The following is a 26,800-nucleotide window of genomic DNA, read 5'->3' as shown; positions in this document are numbered from 1 at the left end:
TTCAATGGATTCAACCCCAAACACTAAGGATCATCAATCTCTCAACATACAATAGATTACAACTCAAATACACAACCAAATCATGTCCCACAACCAACAATAACTTCAACAACACAATCAACAACATCAACAACACAACCCAACAACTTCAACAACATATCCAATCTTTTCTCAATAACAATGAGTTGGGTGTGTGGGGGAAATGATCAACCCACACTAAGAACTCACATACCTTGGTAGGGATCACCCCCGACGAAAATCCACGATGATCTTGAAGAATCTTTGATTGATCTTCCCTTTCTCATCTTCTCTTCTTCTCCTGTTCACTCTCAAGAACCCTAACTCTTTCTCTTTTAAAATGGGATAAAAATTATCCAAAATCAGCCTAACACACAATATAATCACAAAAGAAATGGCTAGGGAAAAGACCAAAATGCCCTTAAAATTTCTGGACGGATTCCCTGCCAACTGCCCAACTTTCAATGGCCATAACTCGCTCATACAAACTCGGAATCAAGGAAACTCGGCGGCGTTGGAAAGATCATTCCACAAGCTTCACAACCTGAGCTAGGAGTTATGACCGCTCAAAGTTGGCCAAAAACTCACTAATTTCCACACTTAAACCAAATTTCCAGATTTTTAAATCCAAAAATGACTATTTCCAATTTCCAAGCTTTTTCATAGTTATTTCAAATTGCCAGATGTTACACATAAGAAGAGACAAACATGATTTTTTTAGGAACGGATATGATAATACAATTTTCCAGAAAGTGACTCAATATATTTAACCTTCAATTAATTAAAATATGTATTTTTAATTCCTTCTTATAGAAATATATCAAGTTTGATTTGGCCTACCATGGTTAAATATGGATACCTGTATTTTACCTATATGTGTCGATACTCTTATAGGTTAACAATAGATTTGAAATCCATATATATCCAACCGAAATACAAGTGATCCAACTCATCGAAATATGAATAAAAGGGATGGATTTTATAAATATGGACTAAAATTGTCAGCACTAGTGTAGTTATAACACCTTGTAAATTCTATGCTAAAGATCTGAATCATTCGTCATGAGTGTATTAACTTGAGTCGGGTTATATCCTAATTATACATGTGTTAAGGTTCATTTCTATATGTGAGAACTGTATCAGATGCGGTGTAGAGTCATAAGGGATCTCTATCACAAAGTCAAGTCCAAACCTTTCCTACTGACTAAGTTTTCGCATGAGTATATATAAGGGTCAACTTTAACTGACCATATCTTTTATAATATAAAGAGTTAGATGATTCATAACCTATCAAATTGAAGGTCGATAAGTCTTCTTTCCAACTACATCGATCATTTGTCAATGAGAGTCCGAAGTACTAAGACATTATGACTTATTTATCAGAGATGTTCCAACCTGGTGGAAGTCTGCGACCCGGTCTGTGACAGAGAGGAAGCAAACCTCACTGCGTATTTAAATGAAATTTCTTCTTCCAACTCCGGTTTTTACTTTTTTGAGGGTATTTTTGGCCTGAAATTTTTTGGAGGGAGTTATCTAAATGACTTTAAACGTGTAAAAATTCAATTTTTCATAATTACATCTGTCACGCCCTGAGCTACCCCTGAGACGTAGACACGGGACCTAGGACCACAAGTGATCCCAAGTTAACCCTGCTGGCATGATCATGAGCATACTAAAGATAATAAACTGATGCGGAAGCTAAATCATAAATAAACTAAAAAGATGGGGAATACCCATATACTATAACTGAGATATATGAAAACTGATGAGTTTAATACAAAGAAGTTATTAACTCAATACTTAGCTGAATCTAATTATGTTTGAAATAAGCCTCTACACGGACTAGAAATGTTGGGACATGCCCCAACTAGGTCTCGCAAAAACTGAAACTAAAGACTAAAAGCGATAAAGATAGACATGTCACTAGTCCTCGAAGAATGAGGACTCACCACTGATGTTGCTGAACTGGAGATCGGGAACCGATCTAAGCGTGATCTGGACGTTGAGAACCTGAACCTACATCACGAGAAGATGTAGCGCACGTATGCGTCAGTACTTGAAAGGTACTAAGCATGCAGGATAGAGTAAAGCTGAAATAACATATAACTGAACAAAGCAATAAAGCAATGAAGTCATCTGAACATGATATAGATACTGGAAATACTGAGTATTGAGCTAGCTGATGCAATGACCAAATTTATAACATGCTGAGACTGAATACTAAATCTACTGAAATATAGTCAATGCAATAGAATCTGACTGAACTGTGGGAACTACTAATAACCGACATAAAACCACATGAGCTAAATGTGGAGTCCGATATATATGCCCCATCGAGAGGACCCAATATACCCTGCCACAGGTATAGAGGCATGTTGGCGTGATCACTAAACTGATGTTGCCCACCGAGGGGACTTACACCTATGTGGCTCGTAGTTCTGGTACTATATGGGTACGCTGAAACCCTAGTCCAACTCGGTATTATGCTACTCCCAATGGATTAAGTAATTAATATATTATGACTGAATTTATGTAAGTTACTGGATAGCTCGAACTGAACATGCAAACTGAGAATGCAACAATTAATCTGATAATGATGCATTCATAAACTGAGGCATGTGTAACTGAATACTGAAATATCTGACTAGCATGTGTAATCAAGAACTAAAGAAAAATATAGCTAGGGTTCTGAAATTCATTCGATAAACTGAGCAATAACATGATAATCTGATTTGGAACATTTAAATAACTAATTCATGATGATCTGTTCAAATTCTAGAAACCCTAGGTCTGTTCATATTCATGGAATCAAGAATCTGACTGAATTCTAGGGACCTAATAGGTGAAAGGAACCCACTAGTGAAATCCTGCATACCTAGTGACGAATTCCACGGAGAAATCTTTCCATTTTGGAGCTGGAACTGAAGAAACCTCGTTGCGTTCTTGAACAAGGGTACATGACCTTTTTCTCCTATCTTGATTCTAATTTTCTAAGTTTTGATTAATGATTTTGACTAAGGTAAGATCTAGTTATGTTTCTAGGCTTAAACTGACTAAAACCTCATGATTTAGGGTCTAAACGACGTATCTTAGGGGTTAAACGAAATAGGAAAAGACCAAAAGACCCCTGACTTAGCTGTTGTCGGAGTGATTGACGGACGGGACTGACGGGCCGTCATTCAATCGACGGTCCGTCGATTGGATCCGTAGGTGGAGTCTTCCCGACAGGGCTTCACTAAAACAAGCATAGCTTTTTACTCAGAGGTCGGAATTTAGCAAACTCAGTGGCGTTGGAAATATAATTGAATTATCTATCATATCATAGGTCATGGGACACACAATTCTTTTTGTGCTTAAAGTTATGACCATCTGAAGTTGATCCATCAACAATTTTCAGGTAACTGGCTGTTAATCCTCACCTACGGTCAGACCTATGGACCTTGGATCGATTGACGGTCCGTGCTGGTCAACCGTCAATTGGGACTGAAGCTGGGCTTTTGGGGCATCGATCCACGGACACGAATTACGGTCTGTGACCTGACCTACGGACCGTAAGTCCGACCGTGGGTCAACACTTAGCCAAATTTTCTGACTGAGTCCTGGGGAAGTTTTCTGTCACGAACCACGAACCACGAACCTGCAGAACGGACCGTGAGTCCATCTACGGTCCGTGGATGGTGTCCGTGAGTGCCACTTGTAACACCAGAAATCTGAAATATCTATTTTCGGATATGGGGTGTTACATTATCACCCCCTTGGGACCATTCATCCTCGAATAAAGACTAATCTGGCTGAAACAGAGGGAGAGGGCTGCAATCCCTACCACTAAACACTGAAAACTGAATTTCTAATTGAACTGAGTTCCAAGAATGTGCAAATATGCTGGAAATGCAAGTGCAAACTGAAGGAACATGATTCTAAGACTGAATTTTCGCATGAATGACTGAAAAACTGAAGAGTAACTATTACCTCAAGCTGGAATGGAATAGGAAGAAAAGAGGTGAGGATACTTGGACTTCATGGTTGTTTCTGCTTCCCAAGTAGCTCCTTCTACAGACTGACTCCTCCACAAAACCTTGACTGGAGGGACTTCTTTGTTTCTCAACCTTCTAACCTGATGATCGAGAATCTCAACTGGTACATCCTCATATGAAAGGATATCTTTCATGGCCACACTTTGTAATGGTACTATTGATGCTGGATCACCCACACACTTCTTTAAAAGAGAAATGTGAAAGACTGGATGTACTGCTGCTAAGTCTGCTGGCAACTCTAACTTATAAGCCACTTTACCAATCCTTTTCAAGATCCGGTAAGGGCCTACATATCTGGGAATGAGCTTCCCTTTCTTGCCAAATCTCATCACCCACTTCATGGGTGACACTTTCAGGAAAACTCAATCATTAACTTGGAACTCTAATTCCCTTCTTCTCACATCTGCATAAGACTTCTGGCGACTCTGAGTAATCTTAAGTCTATCTCTAATGAGTTGCACTTTCTCCATAGCATCAAGGACTGAATCTGGTCCTATCAAGGCTGCTTCACCTACTTCAAACCAACCAACTGGAGATCTACATCTACGCCCATACAATGCCTCATAAGGGGCCATCTGAATGCTGGAATGGTAGCTATTGTTGTAGGCGAACTCTATTAGAGGAAGGTGATCATCCCAACTACCCTTGAAGTCGATCACACAAGCTCTCAACATGTCCTCTAAGGTCTGAATGGTACGCTCTGCCTGACCATCCGTCTGTGGATGAAATGTTGTGCTAAGGTTAACCTGAGTACCAAGACCCTTCTGAAATGACTTCCAGAAATGAGAGGTAAACTGAGGACCTCTATCTGAGATGATAGACAAAGGAACCCCATGCAACCTCACAATCTCATTAATATAAAGCTTGGCGTAATCCTCTGCCGAATCTGTAGTCTTGACCGCCAAAAAGCGAGAAGACTTAGTAACCCTATCAATAATCACCCAAATGGAGTCATGTTGTCTGTGAGTACGAGGTAAACCTGTGATGATGTCCATGTTGATCACTTCCTACTTCCAAGTAGGAATGTCAATCTCTTGAGTCATACCTCCTGGTTTCTGATGTTCTACCTTGACTTGCTGGCAATTGGGGCACTTAGCCACAAAATCTGCTATATCTCTTTTCATACCATTCCACCAAAAGACTTCCCGCAGATCACGGTACATCTTAGTGGTGCCTGGATGACTAGAATATCTAGAATTGTGCGCTTCTGCGAGAATATGCTGTCTCAATTCATCAATTCACCCACATCAGGAACACACAATCTATCTTGATAGCGAAGTACACCATCTCCCCCTTGGGAGAAAACCTCCACTCTCTGATTGTGGACTGCACCCTTAAGTTCAAGCAAGATTGGATCACTATCTTAACCTCTACTACCAAATAAGATTCTGCCCCATTCTGAACCGTTACACCACCATCTGATATGCTCATAAGACGAACTCCTAGGCGAGCAAGTCTGTGGACATCCTTTGTTAGCTCTTTCCTTTCTTCCTCAACATGTGCTACACTACCCATGGATAATCTACTAAGAGCATCTGCTACTACATTCACCTTACCCGAATGGTAATGCACACTCATATCATAATCTTTGAGGAAGTCAAGCCACCTTCTCTGGCGAAGATTCAACTCTTTCTGGTGAATACATACTAAAGACTCTTATGGTTTGTGAACACATCTACATGAATACCATACAAGTAGTGTCTCCAAATCTTGAGTGCAAACACCACTGCTGCTAGCTCGAGGTCATGAGTTGGATAATTCTTCTCATGTACCTTAAGTTGTCTGGAAGCATAAGCTATAACCTTACCTCGCTGCACCAACACACAACCTAGGCCGACCCTGGATGCATCACAATAGATCGCATAACCATCTGAACCCTCTGGTAGAGTCAAGATATGAGCTGTAGTCAACCTAGTTTTCAGTTCTGCAAAGCTTTTCTCACAATTATTTGACCACTGAAACTTGACCATCTTCTGAGTCAACCTAGTCAATGGTGAGGCTATGGATGAAAATCCTTCCACAAACCTTCTGTAATAACCCGCTAGACCCAAGAAACTTCTGATATCTGTAGCAGAGGTAGGTCTGGGCTATTGCTTCACTGCTTCTATCTTCTGGGAATCTACTCGAATTCCTTCACTAGACACAATATGCCCAAGGAAGGCAACTGATTGTAACCAAAACTCGCACTTGTTAAATTTTGCAAATAACTAGTGATCTTTGAGAGTTTGCAGAACAACTCTTAAATGACTTGCATGTTCTTCCTCATTCCTAGAGTAAATGAGGATATCATTAATAAAGACGATAACAAACATGTCCAAGAACTGCTTGAACACCCTGTTTATCAAATCTATAAAAGCTGCAGGAGCATTGGTTAGTCCAAATGACATAACTACAAATTCGTAATGACCATACCAAGTTCTGAAGGCTATCTTCGAAATGTCACTATCTGTGACTCTAAGCTGATGATAGCCTGATCTGAGGTCTATCTTTGAGAAATGACTAGCACCCTGAAGTTGGTCAAACAAGTCATCAATCCTGGGGATAGGATATTTATTCTTGATTGTGACTTTGTTCAACTGCCTATAGTCAATACACATTCTGAGAGAACCATCTTTCTTCTTCACAAACAACACTAGTGCACCCCATGGCGAAATACTGGGTCTGATGAAGCCCTTATCTAGAAGGTCTTTCAACTGCTTTTTCAATTCCTTAAGCTCAGCTGGAGCCATTCTGTAAGGAGGGATAGAGATAGGCTGGGTATCTGGAAGAAGATCAATTCCAAAGAATATTTCCCTTTCGGGAGGAACTCCAGGAAGATCTTCTGGGAATACTTCTGGAAACTCACTGACTACAGAAACTGACTCAAGAGTTGGGGATTCAGAACTAGAATCCTTAACCCAAACTAGATGATAGAGATAACCCTTAGAGATCATCTTTCTGGCCTTAAGGTAAGAAATTAATCGACCCATAGGCGCTAAGCTACTACCCTTTCATTCTAAGATTGGTTCGTCTGGAAACTGAAAACGAACAATCCTAGTTCTACAATCAGCTGAGGCATAACATGAATATAACCAATCCATGCTTCAAATGACATCGAAGTCTACCATTTTTAACTCTACAAGATCTGTTGAGGTGACTTTCTGAAAGACTGTGACAGGACAATTTCTGTATACCTGTCTAGCCATAACTGGGTCACCAACTGGACTGAGAAGGGTTCTGAAAGATTTTCTGGGCTAACACTGAATTGGACTGCTATATAAGGAGTTACAAAAGACAAAGTAGCCCCTGGATGTAATAATGCATAGACATCAAGATCAAAGACTCGTAACGTACCAGTGACTACATTAGGAGAATATTCCTGATCTTGACGAGCCTGAAAAGCATAAAGCTTGTTTTGGCGTTGTCCACCACCAGTACCAGAAGAGTTACCCTACTGAGTCGGCCGACCTGCTGGTGCTGCTGAAGTTGTAGACTGAGCTCTACAATTATTTCCTCCTTGACCTTGTCTTGAAGGACAATCCTTCAATCTATGACCAGACTGACCACACCTAAAACATCCTTCCTTACCTGCAAGGCACTCACCCGGATGGTTCTTACTACACTTCGGGCAAGTTGGGTAGGTTTTGGTGCCTGAAACACTACCTTGAGACTTAGAGCCTAACGCCCTACCTTTCTGATCATTACGAAACTTGGGGGATGGAGCACTAGCTGATGAAGGGGCTAGAGTCGAAGACTTCTACTGAAACTGCGAGCGATTTCCACAACCTGATCTCTCTTGGGAATACTCATAGTTACCTGTTCTTGCTTTCTTAGTCTCCTTAGCTTGTTCCCTAAGCTTATCACCCTCAACCTGCTGAGCATGAGTCATGAGCCTAGAGATGTTCATGTCTCCTAACAACATAGCATTTCTGCACTCTGTTTTCACTAAGTCTGACACTCCATAAAAGAACTTATTCATCTGAGCCCTGGAATCAGCAACCATGTGAGGAGCATACCTGGAGAGTTGGTTAAACTTGAGCCCATACTCTTGGACAGTCATGTTACCCTGCCTTAAGTTCATAAATTCCTGGGCCTTTGCTTCTCTCAACTCTATGGGGCAGAACCTGTCTAGAAAGGTTTCGCTGAAACATTCCTAAGTAATAGGTGCAGCATTTGTACCCCTGTTCTCCTTCGACTGAGTATACCAGATATGAGCTACATCCTTAAGCTGGTAAGATGCTAACTCAACCCGATCATTCCCAGTGACCTGCATAACCTCAAAGATCTTCTTGATCTCATCCAAGAAATTCTGGGGATCTTCTCCAACTTGTGATCCTAAGAACTCTGGCGGATTCATCCTAACAAAGTCTCGCACCCTGGCTGTAGCTGACCCAACATTGGCATTCACAGGAACTTGAACTCGCTGATTGTTCTGGTTAGCGACACTTTGAGCCAACATCTGAATGACATTCCTGAACTCTACATTCGACACTTCTTGATCAGGGACCAAAGGAACTGCATTTGCGTTCCTGGCATTCGCATTCTTGGCGTTAGCTGTACGAGGAGGCATGATCACTGAAACGTAAAACATCGAGTTAGAATGGAATTAGATCATCCTTTACGCACGATAGGAGTAACAAGAAAATGAAAATTTTTCCTAAAGACACTTTGTAGCCTCCCTTTCATTAGATGTGGTGTGCACTACACATCCATGAAAAGGACTCTACCTAGCGTGGCTTTTCAGACATCCTAGGACACTTAAACCTAATGCTTTGATACCAAGTTTGTCACACCCCGAGGTACCTCCGAGACGCGGACACGGGACCTAGAACCACAAGTGATCCCAATCTAACCCTGCTGGCATGATCATGAGCATACTAAAGATAATAAACTAATGCGGAAGCTAAATCATAAATAAACTGAAAAGATGGGGAATACCCATATACTATAACTGAGATATATGAAAATTGATGAGTTTAATACAAAAAAGTTATTAACTCAATACTAAGCTGAATCTAACTATGTCTGAAATAAGCCTCTAAACTGACTAGAAATGTTGAGACATGCCCTAACTAGGTCTAGCCAAAACTGAAACTAAAGACTAAAAGCGATAAAGATAGACATGTCACTAGTCCTCGAAGAATGAGGACTCACTACTAATGTTGCTGAACTGGAGATCGGGAACCGATCTAAGCGTGATTTGGATGTTAAGAACCTGAACCTATATCACGAGAAGATGTAGCGCACGTATGCGTCAGTACTTGAAAGGTACTAAGCATGCAGGATAGAGTAAAGCTGAAATAACATATAACTGAACAAAGCAATAAAGCAATGAAATCATCTGAACATGATATAGATACTGGAAATACTGAGTACTGAGCTAGCTGATGCAATGACCAAATTTATAACATGCTGAGACTGAATACTAAATGTACTGAAATATAGTGAATGCAATAGAGTATGACTGAACTGTGGGAACTACTAATAACCGACATAAAACCACATGAGCTAAATGTGGAGTCCGATATATATGCCCCATCGAGAGGACCCAAGATACCCTGCCACAGGTATAGAGGCATGCTGGCGTGATCACTAAACTGATGTTGCCCACAGAGGGGACTTACACCTACGTGGCTCGTAGTTCTGGGACTATATGGGTACGCTGAACCCTAGTCCAACTCGGTATTATGCTACTCCCAATGGATTAAGTAATTAATACATTATGACTGAATTTATGTAAGTCACTGGATAGCTCGAACTGAACATGCAAACTGAGATTGCAACAATTAATCTGATAATGATGCATTCATAAACTGAGGCATGTGTAACTGAATACTGAAATATCTGACTAGCATGTGTAATCAAGAACTAAAGAAAAACATAGCTAGGGTTCTGAAATTCATGCGATAAACTGAGCAATAACATGATAATCTGATTTGGAACATTTAAATAACTAATTCATGACGATCTGTTCAAATTCTAGAAACCCTAGGTCTGTTCATATTCATGGAATCAAGAATCTGACTGAATTCTAGGGACCTAATAGGTGAAAGGAACCCACTAGTGAAATCCCACATACCTGGTGACGAATTCCACGGAGAAATCTTTCCATTTTGGAGCTGGAGCTGAAGAAACCTCGTTGCGTTCTTGAACAAGGGTACTTGACCTTTTTCTCCTATCTTGATTCTAATTTTCTAAGTTTTGATTAATGATTTTGACTAAGGTAAGTTCTAGTTATGTTTCTAGGCTTAAACTGACTAAAACCTCATGATTTAGGGTCTAAACGACGTATCTTAGGGGTTAAACGAAATAGGAAAAGACTAAAAGACCCCTGACTTAGCTGCTGTCGGAGTGATTGACGGACGGGACTGACGGGCCGTCATTCAATCGACGGTCCGTCGATTGGATCCGTTGGTGGAGTCTGCCCGACAGGGCTTCACTAAAACAAACATAGCTTTTTACTCAGAGGTCGGAATTTAGCAAACTCAGTGGCGTTGGAAATATAATTGAATTATCTATCATATCATAGGTCATGGGACACACAATTATTTTTGTACTAAAATTTATGACGATCTAAATTTGATCCATCAAGAATTTTCAGCTAACTGGCTATTAATCCTCACCTACAGACCGTGGATTGATTGACGGTCCTTGCTGGTCAACCGTCAATCGGGACTGAAGCTGGGCTTTTGGGGCATCGATCCACGGACACGAACTACGGTCCGTGACCTGACCTACAGACCGTAAGTCTGACCGTGGGTCAACACTTAGCCAAATTTTCTGATTGAGTCCTGGGGAAGTTTTCTGTCACGAACCAAGGACCTGCAGGACGGACCGTGAGTCCATCTACGGTCCGTGGATGGTGTCCTTGAGTGCCACCTGTAACACCAGAAATCTGAAATCTCTTTTTTCGGATACGGGGTGTTACAACATCCTCTTATTCCCTCATAAATTCCTACGCTCAAGAAATTCAAAAAACTTCAAGGCCAGAGTTCATCTTCCAAAGTAATTCATCAAGTTTCATCATTAAAGCATGTAAGACTATATCCACCTTGTTCTTCCCCACAAACTACGTTTTCATGATTCAAAAGAATCCTTCGTGAATGAATTAGGGTTAGAACGTAACTCCATATTATTGAATTGCTCTTGAATCCTCATGAACTTCCAAGAACTCTCCATGAAAGTATTTCAATTTCTTGATAATTCTTTAATTACCCATGAGTTTTTACAAGATTTCCTCTATGAAAGTATTTTAATTTCTTGATAATTCTTTTACACATGAGTTTTCTAGGATTTTCTATATGAATGATTACTAAAAGAAAAAATTCTTATCTTGAGAACTATTTTAATGATTTTCTTTATAACTTCTTGATAACTCTTTGGCGATTTTTTAATATTTTCTTGGAATTCTTATATTATGAAACTTAGAACTATGTGTTATGAAAGTCCCCAAATTTAAGACCTTATGATGCTATCTTATGATTCTCTATACCACTTTATTATTATGTTATGATATGATATATGTCTCTCATGAATTCAAAATTATGATACATGAACTGTAACATCATGACGTGATGATATAAATGAAATTTATGACTTATGGTTCTTAAATGTTATGGATATAAGTCTCCGGGCTAATCCATGATCACATGAGCTTAAGAGAGCTAAGTAGTCAATAGAAAAGGCATAATTCGAAATGACAAACTCTAAAACTACGTTTGTCGATATAGGTTAATGATCGTATCGTTGGTTCATGTGAGTCCTTTTATGCTCATGGTAAGGACTAGTTATGAATTAATATGATATGTACACGTATATCTCGTACTCGGTAAGGTATGAGATGTCTTAGTTGATCAGGTTGAGATCAAACTCCATGCGCTCACATGATGGTTTGTATCGGTTACACTATTAACCTCTCATAATAAACTAAAATATGATAAAAGAGGTATCCCTAAGGCAGTCTGAACAACCTTATCTCTTAACCTTCATATGTCACGATTATGATTATGCTAGTTGCTTATACTGATCTTGATATGTATGCTATGTTTCATTCCATAATTTTACATACAGTACAATTTCATATGTACTTAAATTCCTTCCGCCGGATGTGCTGCAATACAGACTTAGGTACACTGACAAATGGTTAAAAGATGAATTTGATATATCAAAAGGAAATATCTACATTTAATCTTTTAATAATTTTGATTTATTTTCGTTCAAAGCTTATCCAATTAACTTGATATAAAGAAAATTTGTTGGAAGAATGTATAGAAAAAACGCTATAGTCTTAGTGAGATCCTACTTGGCACGAATTCAAATTAATTAAACTTTAATGTGGATATTAAACACTGGGTGAAGAAACTAAACAATAATAATTGGAGGAACGTAAATATGTATCATCTTTCATTTTGCACAATATATAGTGCATCTTGGAAGGTGATAGTGGATGAGCTTAAAATATTACAATAGAACAAATCAGATGTTACAATTGTATGAAAAATTACTAGTAATATTCCAAAGGGCCATATTTACTACAGCTTCTCAAGTAAATGTATCATTGACCAAATTCTTATTTAATTAAATGGCTGAATGTATATTTAATGTATCAATATTATATAAATAGTGTAAGATTGTATATATGTATGATGTATAGCTATACATTAGATATGTATAAATAATCACAAACACATATATTTATACATTACAACGCATCTTCCTCACGAGTTGATTTTTTTTCAATACCGACTACCTTAAATAACCTCTAAATAGTCCTAAATTATGCATATGAAAAAATCTCAATGTTTCGATTCTTTTAGTATATTATATTTTCACTAGAAATGATCATTTTAAATTTGAGGTACATCAAATTTTAAATTTTCAGATTCAAAAGCTTTTAATGAATGATTTCAATGGACATCTGATTCAAGTCTCCACTAAACAATCCAAAATTTAGTTATTATTAGCTACTCTCAATATTTCTATTTTCTAGATATATTATTCACTCAAATAATGTATAGTTGCGACGATGTCGAATAATTTTATTTATTTAAACTTACCCAATTGCCCGAAGAAGATCCGAGTAGACATAGACATAATAAGCAAATGATCAAATGGTCATTCTATTGTTTTAGTTTCCCGATTACTTTTATCGGAAATGTAGTCAAACAAAGCAATTTTAATAACTATCAGAAATGACTCGTCTTCTAGTAGATGATTAAAGAAACAACGAGTTTAGAACTTTCCTTGTTACTTTAAATTATATCATTATCATAATAATTTAAGACATAATAGGTAGATTTAAAAAGTAAATTAATTAAATTTCAAAAAAGGAAAAATAATAATTTTTGGTCAATGTAATATTTAGCTTTCCATGTTCCTACCACAACTTTAAAAAGTAATTAAAACCTAATACACTATAAATGACCAAGCTAGTCTCATGAATTGAAATCATTCATTCATAGCTCTTTCTATTTTCTTTGTCATGTCTTCAGAAAAACTCATAACTTTCAAGACTAGCGATGGTGAGGAATTCAAACTCAATGAGTCTGTAGCTGTGAGGTCAGAAGTCATCAAGAACATGGTACAAGATGCGGATAGTACTTCTAATATCATCCCCTTGTCTAATGTTGATGGAAAAACAATGACCAAAGTTATTCAATATTGAAAGAAATATTCGGAAGAAGGTGTTACGAAAGATCAGTTAAAGAGTTTTGATCAGGATTTCTTGAAGATGAGCCAATCAGAATTAGTTGGTGTTCTCCTGGCTGCTAATTTTTTTGATGATAAACAAATGAAGGAGGTAATAATCCAAGAATTTGCTGATAGGATCAAAGGGAAACCAATAGAGGAAATACGTGAAGTATTTGGTATCGTGAATGATTATACTCCAGAGGAAGAGGAGGAGGTCCGTAGAGAGAATGCTTGGGCTTTTGAATGATTTTATAATATTTCCCTTATTTCCTTAGCTATATCCTATTTGTATTGTTATTTTATTTCTGTTAGTTATATCTTCTGTTGTTCCTTTTTGAACAAATATTGCTCGGTTTTGAATGATTTATAAAATAAGTTGGAAAGAAATTAAAGCTTGTTATGCTATTTGAGAAAAAAATATTATCCTTTTAGATACGTTATTCACTCAAATCTCCTCTAAATAGTCCTAAATTAGATATATATATCTGAGCAACTTTCGATGTTTTAATTCTTTTAATATAATGTATATTCACTAGAAATGACTAATTCACATTTACGACAGATTAAATTATGAATTTAAGGTTGGAAACATTTTAATGATAGATTTCAGTAGCTATCTGATTCAAACAATTTAGATTGCATGATCTCCTCCGTTACCCCATACAACTATGATTGGATGATAGAAAAATTAAATGGTTGAAATGGAGTTATACCAGTGAAGCTGGTGGTGGCGAAGAGGAGGAAAAAGGTTGGATTTACAGCAGTCCAACGCACATTAACAATTGAAGAAGTAAAGAGAATTTGTTAAAAAAATAGAATGAGAAATAAACGAAAATAAAATTAAAAAATAATTGGCACGTGGTAGGTAATAGTTGGTGTGTGTATGCACTTTCTTTCTTATACTTATACGTGAGATTGACAGAAATTTGGGATATTTTTACCACGTTTAAATCATTTCAGGAGGGTGCTAGGACCTTGGCAAAGTTCCAGTGTCTTATAAAAAATGTGTTATAGTTGAATGGGGTAATGATGCAATTTTTCTCTCTAAATCATAAGACCTAGAATAGTTTCTCCACTTATATCGTTCATGTTGGGAAGACAATTAACATACAAACAAAATAATATGATGAACGTTACTTCCTCTGTCTCATATTAAATATTAGACTTTTCTCTTTACATGTCTTTTGAAAAAAATCATGAATAAGAAGCTTAGTTGGAAAGAAATTAAAGCTAGTTATATTATTTGAGAAAATTAGGTAGAGTCTTAATTTTCCTCTTGTTTAGGGTATAGAAAAAGAAAACTTAGTGATAGCTTAAATATGTGTCTACAACTATTCAAACATCATTCTCCAAAGTTATAATAACTTCACCTTTTACAAGAAGATACACAACAAAAGATTTCTTATACCTATCACCATCTTCCTATCTGTTACATATGTTCTGAGTGATAAAGATTGGAATTTTCAAACACTCATTAACTCCAATTACAAGAAATTCTTTTGTTTTTAAGCAATAGTCTCCATAAATATTCCCATGAACTTTTTTTTCCCCATTTTGACTTCCTACTTCAACTAGAACAGTGAAAACCTAATGCTCTATAAATTAAGCCTTTCAAACCTCTCAGACATTATAGTCATTCAAATCTCCTTTCAATAATATTCTCAACAAAAATAAATTAACATCTCTTATTCAAATATATTTTTATCATCATGTCTTCTTTAACAATGTTCTTAACTCTAAAGACTTGTGATGGTAAGGTATTTGTACTGGACGAGGCGATAGCCGTAAGGTTACAAGCTATCAAGAATATGATTGAAGACGATTGCGTTTCAAACGTCATTCCCCTACCTAATGTCCATAGAAAAACAATGACCAAATTAAAGTGATTGAATACTGGAAGAAACATTCAGAGGAAGGCGTCTCCAAAGACATGTTTATGGATTTTGATAATTGTTCAATTTTCCTATTTTAATGGTGGTGTTATTTCAGGTAGAATAAGGGAACAACATATAGATGATCTGAGGTACGTTTGACAAATAGTTGATCAGAATTTAGGCAGGAAACCTTCATGCCTAATAATTCAAGTATAAAACTTGAAAAAACAGAATACTTCAGATTTCACATGTAATAACATAGTTTTTATTTTATTTTATTTTTACTAGATTATTTGTTGCAGCATAAAAATTATTTAGTTTTTTATACATATATCATTGAAATTTACTTAACTGGGATTTGTAATTTGTAGTAAAAAAAATCATTGAACTTTACTAAGGAATCAGAAGGTTTAGATAATTGAGATTGCTCAGGTTTAATAATTTATCAAATGTTTGAATAAATTTGGAGGATAACTTATTCACATTTTTTCACACCCCGAGGCTACACCCTGGACGTGGCCGACACTCGAGAACCATTGCTGGCCCCAAGCAAACCCTTGGCTCCGCTTACTTACTCAGTGGAAGATTATATGCAATAAGAAAGGAATTCAAATGCTAAACAACTTAACTGTCTCAAAACTAAACTCATAATGTTTTGAAAATATCATTTAACTTAGCCAAAATGGCAACTCAATTCTGAACATAAGGCAATAGCAAAATGATGACGAATGAATTAACATCTGACTGACTATATATGAAGCCTCTAAAACAACTGAGATGGATGTCGGAACAGGCCCACGATATCCTAATGAACTATCTAATATTGAAAGTAAACAAAGGGATCCTCTGGAATGCAAAGAGGCTCGCCAACAGACTCTGAACTGTTCACTGGATCAACGATGTGCTGGATGTCGATCCTAGTTACCTGCGTCTGCATCATAATACGATGCAGGCCAACTGGCATCAGTACATTGATTGTACGAGTATGCAAGTTGGAATGCTAAACACAACATAGGCTTGAAAAAATCTGAAAGGAATTGAAGAACTTACCTAGCTCATCTCAACTCAACATAACTAAACTCATTTCAATATAAAGCAGTTTAAAACAAATGCAATATAAAGAAAAGTTGTTTAAAATATGATGCCAACTCTGTGTATAAAAAGATACAAATAACTCTGACATGTATGTAAAAATACAAATAAACTGATGTATATAAAAATACAAAGTACTGCTGTAGGCGTTTCTCTATCCAACTGCCATCACATAAGAGCTATTGTAATGATACATCGATCTCCCTCACGCTGCTAGCGCGTCCTATACCCTGCCGGGTGTATAGGACCTAAATTTCTAAGTGGATCCACTAGTCTACGTGAAAAGGATTCATCTGAAAAGTATGACCCTTTTCTACCCATGATGGCTACATGGTTTATAGAGACGTGAGTTATCTGAACTCAAGCTTGTCCCCAAATCAGTGCTCAATACTACTCCCAAAATATGATACTAGCCCTTTATGTTTAAAACATACTTCGTTCTGTGATTTTTAGATAATTGCTCCAAACTTAGCTCAAAGTGTATCTTGGAAATCAAAGTTACCCCTCTTGCTTAATTATGAAAGCATTTACTCTTTTCTAAGAACTAGCTCAAAGACTCTTTGGAAATCAAGGTTTTCCTTTCTTATTTAAATGTGAAACCATTTTAAACCCTTTGGGAATACATCGTCCCCATATACTTTTGAAGAAATGAACTTCAAGTTTACTCTTTACTCTTTACTCAACTCAAAACTTAAGTCTTTAAACAAAGTTAAAACGTTTGTAAAAGACTTTTAAAAAAAAGAAACTTTATGAACTTCTCTTAACTTAACTCTTGACTTCTCTTGACTTGACTCCTAACTGCTCCTTAAATTGAATTATGGATTCAAGGATTGTGATTTGTGATAGAAAATATCTCATTATGTTTAAGAGTGAATTTAGATAGCAAAACACGAAAAAAAGACCAAAAATTAATATCTGAGGGTGGGTTCGCGACGCGGAGACATATTTAATTTTTAGTTTCGAAAATGACTTTTGAGGCAGAAGACTCCATGATGGCTCTGCGACGCGAAATGAAAATTCACAAAACTGGGAACCAGCTCTACGATGCGCCACTTATGTCGGATTTCGTCCGAGAAATCTCTTCTTTGTTTTTCTGCTCTAAACCCTCTAAACTCCGTGGGTTCTTTTACCCAAAACATAGAATCGATTAAATGTTCAAAGTACATCAGATTCTACTTAAAATCGAACCTAAAATCATAGATTAAGAACAAACAACTCCTCAATGAATTCAGCGAAACAAGAATCTAATGAAACTTCAACAAACCCATTCAAGAACTCAATTTCTAATCTTTCAAGAACTTAAATTCGCTGAAATAAATCATGATTGGCGCGTGGGCGAATTAACCCAACTCTATGTGAGCTCACATACCTTGTAGGGATCACCCCCGATGAAATCTATAAGTCAAACTCGACGATCTTGACGAATCTTGAACGTTCTTCTCCTTTCTCCTCTTTTCTACTTTGTTTTCTCTTCTCTCAAAACCCTAACTCTTTTTCCAAAAGTGTAAACTGACTAAGTCCAGTTTAGACCCCTAAGTAATTACCAGAAATGAATTAAAATAAAAAGGTAAGGAAAAGACCAAACTACCCTTCAAAAATCCGGATTCGGACTTTCCTTAATACAACAACCCAACTTCCAAAGGGCCTAACTTTCCAGTACGAACTTGGAATCGCGCAAACTTGGAGGAGTTGGAAAGATCATTTCAAGAGATTTCAAACCATATCTGAAAGTACACCTAACTCATCCTTGGCTAGGATTTATGGGTGTTTGAAGTTGACCAAAAACTCACTTTTCCTAACCTAATCAAATTTCCAGATTTTCAATTCATTCCAAAAATGACTATTTCCAATACTTAGATTCTTCCTAGCTATTTCAAATTGTGAGATGTTATAATATCTCCCCCTTAGGAATATTCGTCCTCAAATGAGATTACTCTTACTAGGCTAAGGGTGGTAACATCAAGTTCAAACACCCAACAAGCAAAGCAATTACAACATGCTAACTTATAATTTAAAGAGTACTAAGAAGAAAATTAGTACCTTGGTCTGCATTTTCTCCAGACTCAAAGAGATATGGATATCTCTTTTTCATATCTTCCTGAGTTTCCCAAGTAGTTTCCCCAACAAATTGGTTCCTCCAAAGAACTTTGACTGATGTTACCTCTTTTGTTCTCAACTTGCGAACTTGGCAATCTAGAATCTGAACATGAATCTCCTCATAAGACAATCTATCCTTGATACCAATATCTTCGGTTGGTATGATAAGTGAAGGATCTCCCATGCACTCCTCCAACACGGAGACATGGAATACAGGATGAACCACTGTTAACTCTTAATGTAACTCCAATTAATAAGCTACCTTGCCAATCCTTTTGAAAATTCTATAAGGACCAACATACTGGAGGCTAAGGTTTCCCTTCTTACCCAAACCTCATAACTCCCTTCATAGGTGAAACTTTCAAGTACACCCAATCACAATCCACCTTGATACCTCAAACCGCTATCTCCCCTTTGTTCAAAAGCTATTACTTTTTGCTTATGAACATTTTCCTTTAATTCAAGCAATAAAGGATCTTGGTCGTGCGTTCCTTTTACTTCTGACACTAATGATGATTGAGTCCCATTCACCACCCCACTCCTCCTTCTGTGGAATCCATTAGTAGAACTCATAATCGTGCAAGTCTATGCACATCTTTTGCTAACTCTTTCTTATCTTCCTCAACATGGGCGGTACTACCCATAGACAACCTGCTTAAGGCATCAGCAACAACATTAGTCTTACCTGGGTGGTAAATAATACTCATGTCATAACCCTTAAGTAAATCTAGCCACCTCCTTTGTCTGAGATTAAGCTCTTTCTGACTAAACACATATTGAAGGCTCTTATGATCGGTGACACATCCACATACACACCATAAAAATAATGACGCCATATTTTCAAAGCAAATACTACGGCAACCAACTCTAAGTCATGTGGTGAATAGTTCTTCTCATGAACTTTCAACTGTCTGAGGCTTAAGCTATAACTTTGCCATTCTGCATTAATACACAACCCAAGCCAACTCTAGATGCATCACAATACACCACAAAACCTTGAGTACCTTCCGGTAAGGTCAAAATTGGGGGACTAGTTAACCTCTTTCTCAATTCATGAAAGCTTTTCTCATAAGCTTCAGACCATTGAAACTTCACTGTCTTCTGAGTCAACTTCATCAAAGGAGACAAAATAGACGAGAACCGTTCGACAAACCTTCTAAAATAGTCAGCCAACCCCAAGGAACTCCTAATATCCGTTGGAAATGTGGGTGTAGGCCAGTTCTGCACTGCCTCTATCTTCTGAGTGTCAACTCTAATTCCATCACCGGAAACTATGTGGCCCAACAATGCCACAAACTGAAGCCAAATCTCACACTTAGAGAGCTTGGCATACAACTTCCTATCTTTCAAAGTATGAAGAACTATTTTGAGATGGCTAGCATGATTTTCTTCATTCCTTGAATAGATTAGTATGTCATCAATAAAGACTATAACAAACATATCTAAATAAGGTTTGAAGACTCTATTCGTAAGGTCCATGAACGTTGTTGGTGCATTAGTCAAACCGAACGACATGACCAGAAACTCATAATGACGTTAACGGGTCTTGGGTATTGTCTTTGGAATATCACATTCCCTTACTTTAAACTGCTCTTATAACTATTTCAACTATGCTAGTGCCATTCTATAAGGAGGAATAGATATATGATGAGTATTTGGAAGAAGGTCTATACAGAAGTCTATTTCTCTTTCAGGAGGGACTCCAGGTAGACCATTTGGAAAGACTTATAGGAACTCTCTTACTACTAAAACAGACTGAATATGAGGTATCTCAACACCAGAGTCATTAACTCGGATTAAGTGTAAGACACACCCCTTAGAAACTAACTTCATTGCCGTAAAGTTAGGAATAAAACGACCCTTAGGCACTGCTGAACTGTTTTTCCACTCTAAGACTTGCGCATTTGGAAACTAAAACTTTACAACTCGAGTTCTACAATCAACTTAAGCATAACAGGCATGAATTCAATCCATACCTAGAATGACATCAAAATCTACCATGGTACTCTTGGGATTGACGAAAAAGAAACAATCACATTAAACTCTTTCTGTTAGAATAGAATCACCAACAGTTGTAGAAACACTGAATGGTTCACTACATTGTTCAGGAATAACATGAAAATTCATAGCAACATAAGAGTTATAAAAGGTAAACTCGCTCCTGGGTGTAGCAAAGCGTAAACAGTAAAGTCAAAGACTTGAATCATACCAGTGACAACATCTGGCGAATCATCTTGCTCTTGGCGACTATTGATAGCATACAAGTGGTATGTTCCTCCGCCAGTATCAGAAGTAGTCCCTCTAGGTGAAGCTCTGTCTGGTGGAGCAACTGAAGAAAACTGGGCTCTATTGCCCCCATTACCATTTCCCTGCCTGTTCTCACGACACTCCTTCATAAAATGACAGTTCTGACCACACTTGAAACAACGAGTAGAGCCATCACGTCACATCCATGAGTGGTTCCTACCACACTTGGTACATGCAGGAGGTTTACTACCCCTTTGTGCAATACTGCCTTGAGAATAGGCAAGTTTAGCTCTGAAACTATAGGAATTCTGACTATTGTACTCACTTTTGTTCTTAGGCGCAAATGCACTACCAGATGATGGGGCAGGTCCCTTCGGTTTCTGTTGGAAGGAAGACTGGTTCGCACTACTCTTTTGCTGCCTGAACTCGTTCCCTGATGTCTTAGCCCTCTTATTATTAAACTCTCTATCCTTCAGCTTATCCTCCTCAACTTGTTGTACATGGATCATAAGCCTTGCTAGGTCCATATCCCCTATCAGCATAACTGCCTTGCCTTCCTTGCTTGACTGACGAGACGACCCAGCAACAAATAAACTCATCCTACTTCTCAAGTCAGTAACCATCTCCGGAGAATAGCGAGAAAGTTGGGTGAACCTCAGACTGTACTCATGAACACTCATAGACTCCGGATTAAGGGTGAGAAACTGTCTTATATTTGCCTATCGCAACTCACGGGGAAAGAAACGCCCTATGAGAGCACTCTCAAACACAACCCAACTCATTATTGGTACATCCACAACCCTATTCTTTTTCCATTAGTCGAACCAAATTCTAGTGACACCCTTCATTTGGTATGCAACTAGTTCCACCCTCTCCACATCAGCAACATGCATCACATCAAATACCCTTTTCAGCTCCTCAATTAAGTTCTCCGGATCCTCAGTGACACTTGAACATAAGAAGCTTGGTGGGTTCATCCTTAAAAGCTCACGGATCCTTGAAGTATCAACCACTTCCTGTCGATTATCTCTCTGTCTAATTTGATAGGTCGCAACTTGACTTAACATTCGGATAGCTTCACAGAATTCATCCTTAGTGACCTCTACTTGGGGTTGCACTTCTAGTGCATTAGGTACCCTTTGTTCCTCGACATTTCTCCTAGCAGGACGACCTCTGACTGCTCTTCCTGGAGGCATGATTATCTGGAAACACGCGCAAGCACGAGTTAGAAGGAAACTTTTCAGAGATCAAACTCTAATGCATGAAATGAGCGTGAAAGAAGTGAGAAATTTTCCTAAATGTTGCAAACTCCTAATTATAGATGTGGTGTGCTTCACACCGATAAATAGGACTCTACAGACACGGCTTCATAGACTCCGTAGGACTCTTGAACTCTAGGATCTGATACCAAGTTTGTCACTCCCCGAGCCTACACCCTGGACGAGGCCGACACTCGAAAACTATTGATGGACCCAAGCGAACCCTTAGACTGGCTTACTTACTCAGCGGAAGACTATATGCAATAAGAAAGGAATTCAAATGCTAAACAACTTAATTGTCCCAAAACTGAACTCATAATGTTTTGAAAATAAACATTTAACTTAGCCAAAATGGCAACTCAAATCTGAACATAAGTCAATAGAAAAATGATGACGAATGAACTAACATTTGACTGACTATCTATGAAGCCTCTAAAACAACTGAGATGGATGTCGGGATAGCCCATGACATCCTAATGAATTATCTAATACTGAAAGTAAATAATGGGATCCTCCGAAATGCAAAGAGGCTCACCAACAAACTCTGAACTGCTCATTGAATCAACGATGCGCTGGATGCAGATCCTAGTTACCTGCGTCTGCATCATAATACGATGCAGGCCAACTGGCATCAGTACATTGATTGTACGAGTATGTGAGTTGGAATACTAAACACAACATAGGTTTGAAAAGAATCTGAAAGGAACTGAAGAACTTACCTAGCTCAACTCAACTCAACATAAATGAATTCATTTCAATATAAAGCAGTTTAAAACAAGTGCAATATAAAGAAAAGTTGTTTAAAACATGATGTCAACTCTGTGAGTATGAAAATATACAAATAACTCTGAGATGTATATAAAAATACCAAGTACTACTCTGAGAGTTTCTCTAACTGACAACCATCACATAAAAACTATTGTGATGATACAACGATCTCCCTCACGTTGCCAGCGCATCCTATACCATGCCAGGGGTATAGGACCTAAATTACTAAGTGGATCCACTAGTCTATGCGAAAATGATTTATCTAAAAAGTATAACCCTTTTCTACCCATGATGGATACATGTTTATGGAGACGTGAGTTATCTGAACTCAAGCTCGTCCCCATATCGGTGCTCAATACTTCTCCCAAAATATGATACTAGCTCTTTATGTTTAAAACATACTTCTTTCTATGATTTGAGATAATTGCGCAAAACTTAGCTCAAAGACTATCTTGGAAATCAAAGTTTCCCCTCTTGCTTAATTATAAAAGCACTTACTCTTTTTAGAAAACTAACTCAAAGGTTCTTTGGAAATCAAGGTTTTCCTTTCTTGTTTAAATGTGAAAACATTTTAAACCCTTTGGGAATACATAGTCCCCATATATTTTTGAAGAAATGAACTTCAAGGTTTACTCTTTACTCTTTACTCAACTCAAAACGTAAGTCTTAAAACAAAGTTAAAACGTTTGTAAAAGACTTTTAAAAAAAGAAACTTTAACTTCTCTTAACTTAACTCTTGACTTTACTCTTGACTTCTTGACTTCTCTTGACTTAACTCCTAAATGATCCTTAAATTAAATTATGGATTCAAGGATCATGATTTGTGATAGGAAAGATCTCATGATGTTAGGAATGAATTAAGATATCTAAACATGAGAAAAAGAACAAAAATCAATATCTGAGGGTGGGTCTGCGATGCAGAGACATATTTAATTTTTAGTTTCGAAAATGAATTTTGAGGCAGAAGACTCCGTGACGGCTCCGCAACGCGAAACAAAAATTCCCAAAACTGGGAACCAGCTCTACGATGCGCCACTGATGTCAGATTTCGTCCGAAGAAATGTCTTCTTCATTTTTCAGCTCTAAACCCTCTAAACTATGTGGGTTCTTTTACCCAACACTTAGAATCGATTAACTATTCAAAGTACATCAGATTCTACCTTAAATAAAACCTAAAATCACATATTAGGAACAAACAACTCCTTAACGAATTCAGTGAAACAAGAATCTAATGAAACTTCAACAAACCCATTCAAGAACTCAATTTCTAAGCTTTCAAGAACTTAAATTCGCTAAAATAAATCATGATTGACACGTGGACGAATTAACTCAACGCTATGTGATCTCACAAACCTTGTAGGGATCACCTCCGACAAAATCCACAAGCCAAACTCGACGATTTTGACGAATCTTGAGCGTTCTTCTCCTTTCTCCTCTTTTCTCTTCTTCTTTTCTCTTATCTCAAAACCCTAAATCTTTTTCCAAAAGCATAAACTGACTAAGTTAAGTTTAGACCCCTAAGTAATTACCAAAAATGAATTAAAATAAAAGGGTAAGGAAAAGACCAAACTACCCTTCAAAAATCCGAATTTGGACTTTCCTTAATCCAAAAGCCCAACTTCCAAAGGGCCTAACTTTCTCAAATGAACTCGGAATCGCGCAAACTCGGCGGTGTGGGAAAGATCATTCCAAGAGCTTTCCAACAATATCTGGATGAACACCTAACTCATCCTAATCTAGGAGTTATGGCCGTTTGAAATTGACAAAAAACTCACTTTTCCTAACCTAAACAAATTTTGAGATTTTCAATTCTTTCCAAAAATGACTATTTCCAATTCTTAGTTTCTTCCTAACTATTTCAAATTGCGAGATGTTACACATTTTTTATAATTTGAAGTTGAAATTTATTTGACATCCACAAGAGTGGTTAGTAATAGTAACTCATCATAAATGTTTTTTTACTCCCTTTTACGCTAGATAACAAAGAGTAGAAAATGTTAAAATAATTATTTTTGTAAAAAAAAATTCATTCAACTTTGCTAATTATAATATCATATAATAAAAGGTCCATTTCATTTTAGGCTAGATTACAAAGAGTTCAATTTTGCCTCATCCTTGGTCTAACATATACATTTAATTAAAGATGTATGATGCAGACAGATGTAAAATTTTGCCTCGTTCCATGAATAAATTAGTGCATTAATTAAGAAGCTCACATATATGGGAGAAAATAGAGACGAATTTATGATTTAATTTTTGTAAATTTAAAATTATGGATTCATATATAATACTCTGTTATAATTTTAATAAATTTTTACATATAAATAAACGATCAAGGAAAAAAAAAGATTTTTACCTGGTCGCACAAGTAGGGTTAGACAAAAAATTGTAACGAAAGGCAAAATTGAACAATTTCGAGTATTGTACAGATAAATTTAAACTTTTTCTCTTTTTCCTATTAAGTAACTCATTGTTAATTAGCGAGTATATAATCATTTATTATGAGTTACATTACTAACCACTCTTGTAGAGTATCAGTCATGTTCAATATTATTGATCTGAAACCTAACAGATACCAACAAAGCATAACAAAAGTCAATTAGAGAGCCAAGATAGATGCCAAAAAAATGAAGTTACATTCTGATTTATATAACACAACACAAGAAGGATAATTATGGAGATGAAGAACATAATTCATAGTCACAGCTCAGAGGATAATTAAAACTAAAGGGGTTACACCTGAGTTCATTTTGGTCACAGGCTGAGGATAATTAAACCAACGTTCTATAGTCAATCAGAAACTAGCTAGCAACTTTAATTTGGGCACAAGTTTTCGTCTTTAGAATCTGAATCATTTGTATAACCAAATCACGAATGTGTGGCTGTGTCCTGAATGCTGTCTTTGTGTGTTTCTTGCGTAACAAGGACATGCCATCACATTGCCTCTTCTTCGTATCTAGAGGCTGGACATCGTCAGCTGATTTCAGAAACGAGTGATTCAAGAGCATGTCTGCACTCCAATGCGCGCTTGGATTCCTGACCAAACAATTATTCAGGAAATCTTTTGCCTCTGTAGACAGTTTGGGATTCTCAAAATTTGGTTCCGAATTGGATGATTCCCATAGGGGTTTCCCAGTGATCATCTCGTAAATAGTGCATCCAAGTGACCAAATATCAACTCATGGGCAGTTCTCTTTCTTAATTAGAGCTTCAGGTGCCATGTACTCTTTCCAGTTCTGCTCCAAAGTTATGGAAAGTCCGAAATCAGCTATCTTTGCCACCTCGGCCATACCATCATCACCATCAGTAGTAAGAAGAATGTTTTGGGGTTTTATTTCGCAATGAATAATCCATTTTTTGTGAATCAAACTGAGCCCTAAAACAACATTTTTGGTGTACTTTTGGACTTGAAACTCAGACAATCCTCGTTCATCAATACGATCAGCTAGGCATCCAGCTGAGGCAAATTCAAGCAGCAAATTGTAAAGATATAAGTCATCTTCCATAGGTGAAATTAAATCCAAAACATCAAATAATTTGAGGACAATCCCCAAACATTCTTAAGAATTCCTTTTCATTTCGAAGAGACTGAAAGCGGTTCAACATACAAGATTTAACGGCAATGAGAGATGGTATCATAGGAGAAGGGGTATCAGTAGAAGCGAATGATACAAAACCATAACTTCCTTTCCCCCAATGTTCTACCTCTTTGCCATTTAAATTTCGCTTGGTTTTCCTCCAT

At 37.3% G+C, this 26,800-nt stretch overlaps 2 protein-coding genes and 2 pseudogenes across 2 annotated transcripts; 1 reads left to right on the top strand and 3 right to left on the bottom strand.

Annotated features, from left to right (window-relative positions):
* Nucleotides 1–8,601, bottom strand: part of LOC125847134 (mitogen-activated protein kinase kinase kinase 20-like) — a 12,537-nt pseudogene extending 3,936 nt beyond the window's left edge.
* A 4,911-nt stretch (nucleotides 8,602–13,512) lies between these two features.
* On the top strand, nucleotides 13,513–13,968 carry LOC125847133 (SKP1-like protein 1A). Its single transcript, XM_049526826.1, has 2 exons — nucleotides 13,513–13,611; nucleotides 13,699–13,968. The coding sequence occupies exons 1-2, from the start codon at nucleotides 13,513–13,515 to the stop codon at nucleotides 13,966–13,968; spliced, it is 369 nt and encodes a 122-aa protein (XP_049382783.1).
* Nucleotides 13,969–20,821: 6,853 nt separating this feature from the next.
* LOC125847132 (uncharacterized) lies at nucleotides 20,822–21,711 on the bottom strand. Its single transcript, XM_049526825.1, has 4 exons — nucleotides 21,532–21,711; nucleotides 21,264–21,411; nucleotides 21,047–21,113; nucleotides 20,822–20,945 (listed from the first exon to the last, which is right to left on the bottom strand). Exons 1-4 carry the CDS (start codon nucleotides 21,709–21,711, stop codon nucleotides 20,822–20,824), a joined length of 519 nt encoding a protein of 172 aa, XP_049382782.1.
* Nucleotides 21,712–25,872: 4,161 nt separating this feature from the next.
* Nucleotides 25,873–26,800, bottom strand: LOC125847131 (mitogen-activated protein kinase kinase kinase 20-like; annotated as a pseudogene).

This window comes from Solanum stenotomum, chromosome 12, assembly GCF_019186545.1.
Source record: "Solanum stenotomum isolate F172 chromosome 12, ASM1918654v1, whole genome shotgun sequence".
In the NCBI taxonomy this organism is placed as follows: Eukaryota; Viridiplantae; Streptophyta; class Magnoliopsida; order Solanales; family Solanaceae; genus Solanum; species Solanum stenotomum.
The sequence above is the reverse complement of the archived record's forward strand: the minus strand, read 5'-3'. Positions and strand labels throughout refer to the sequence as shown.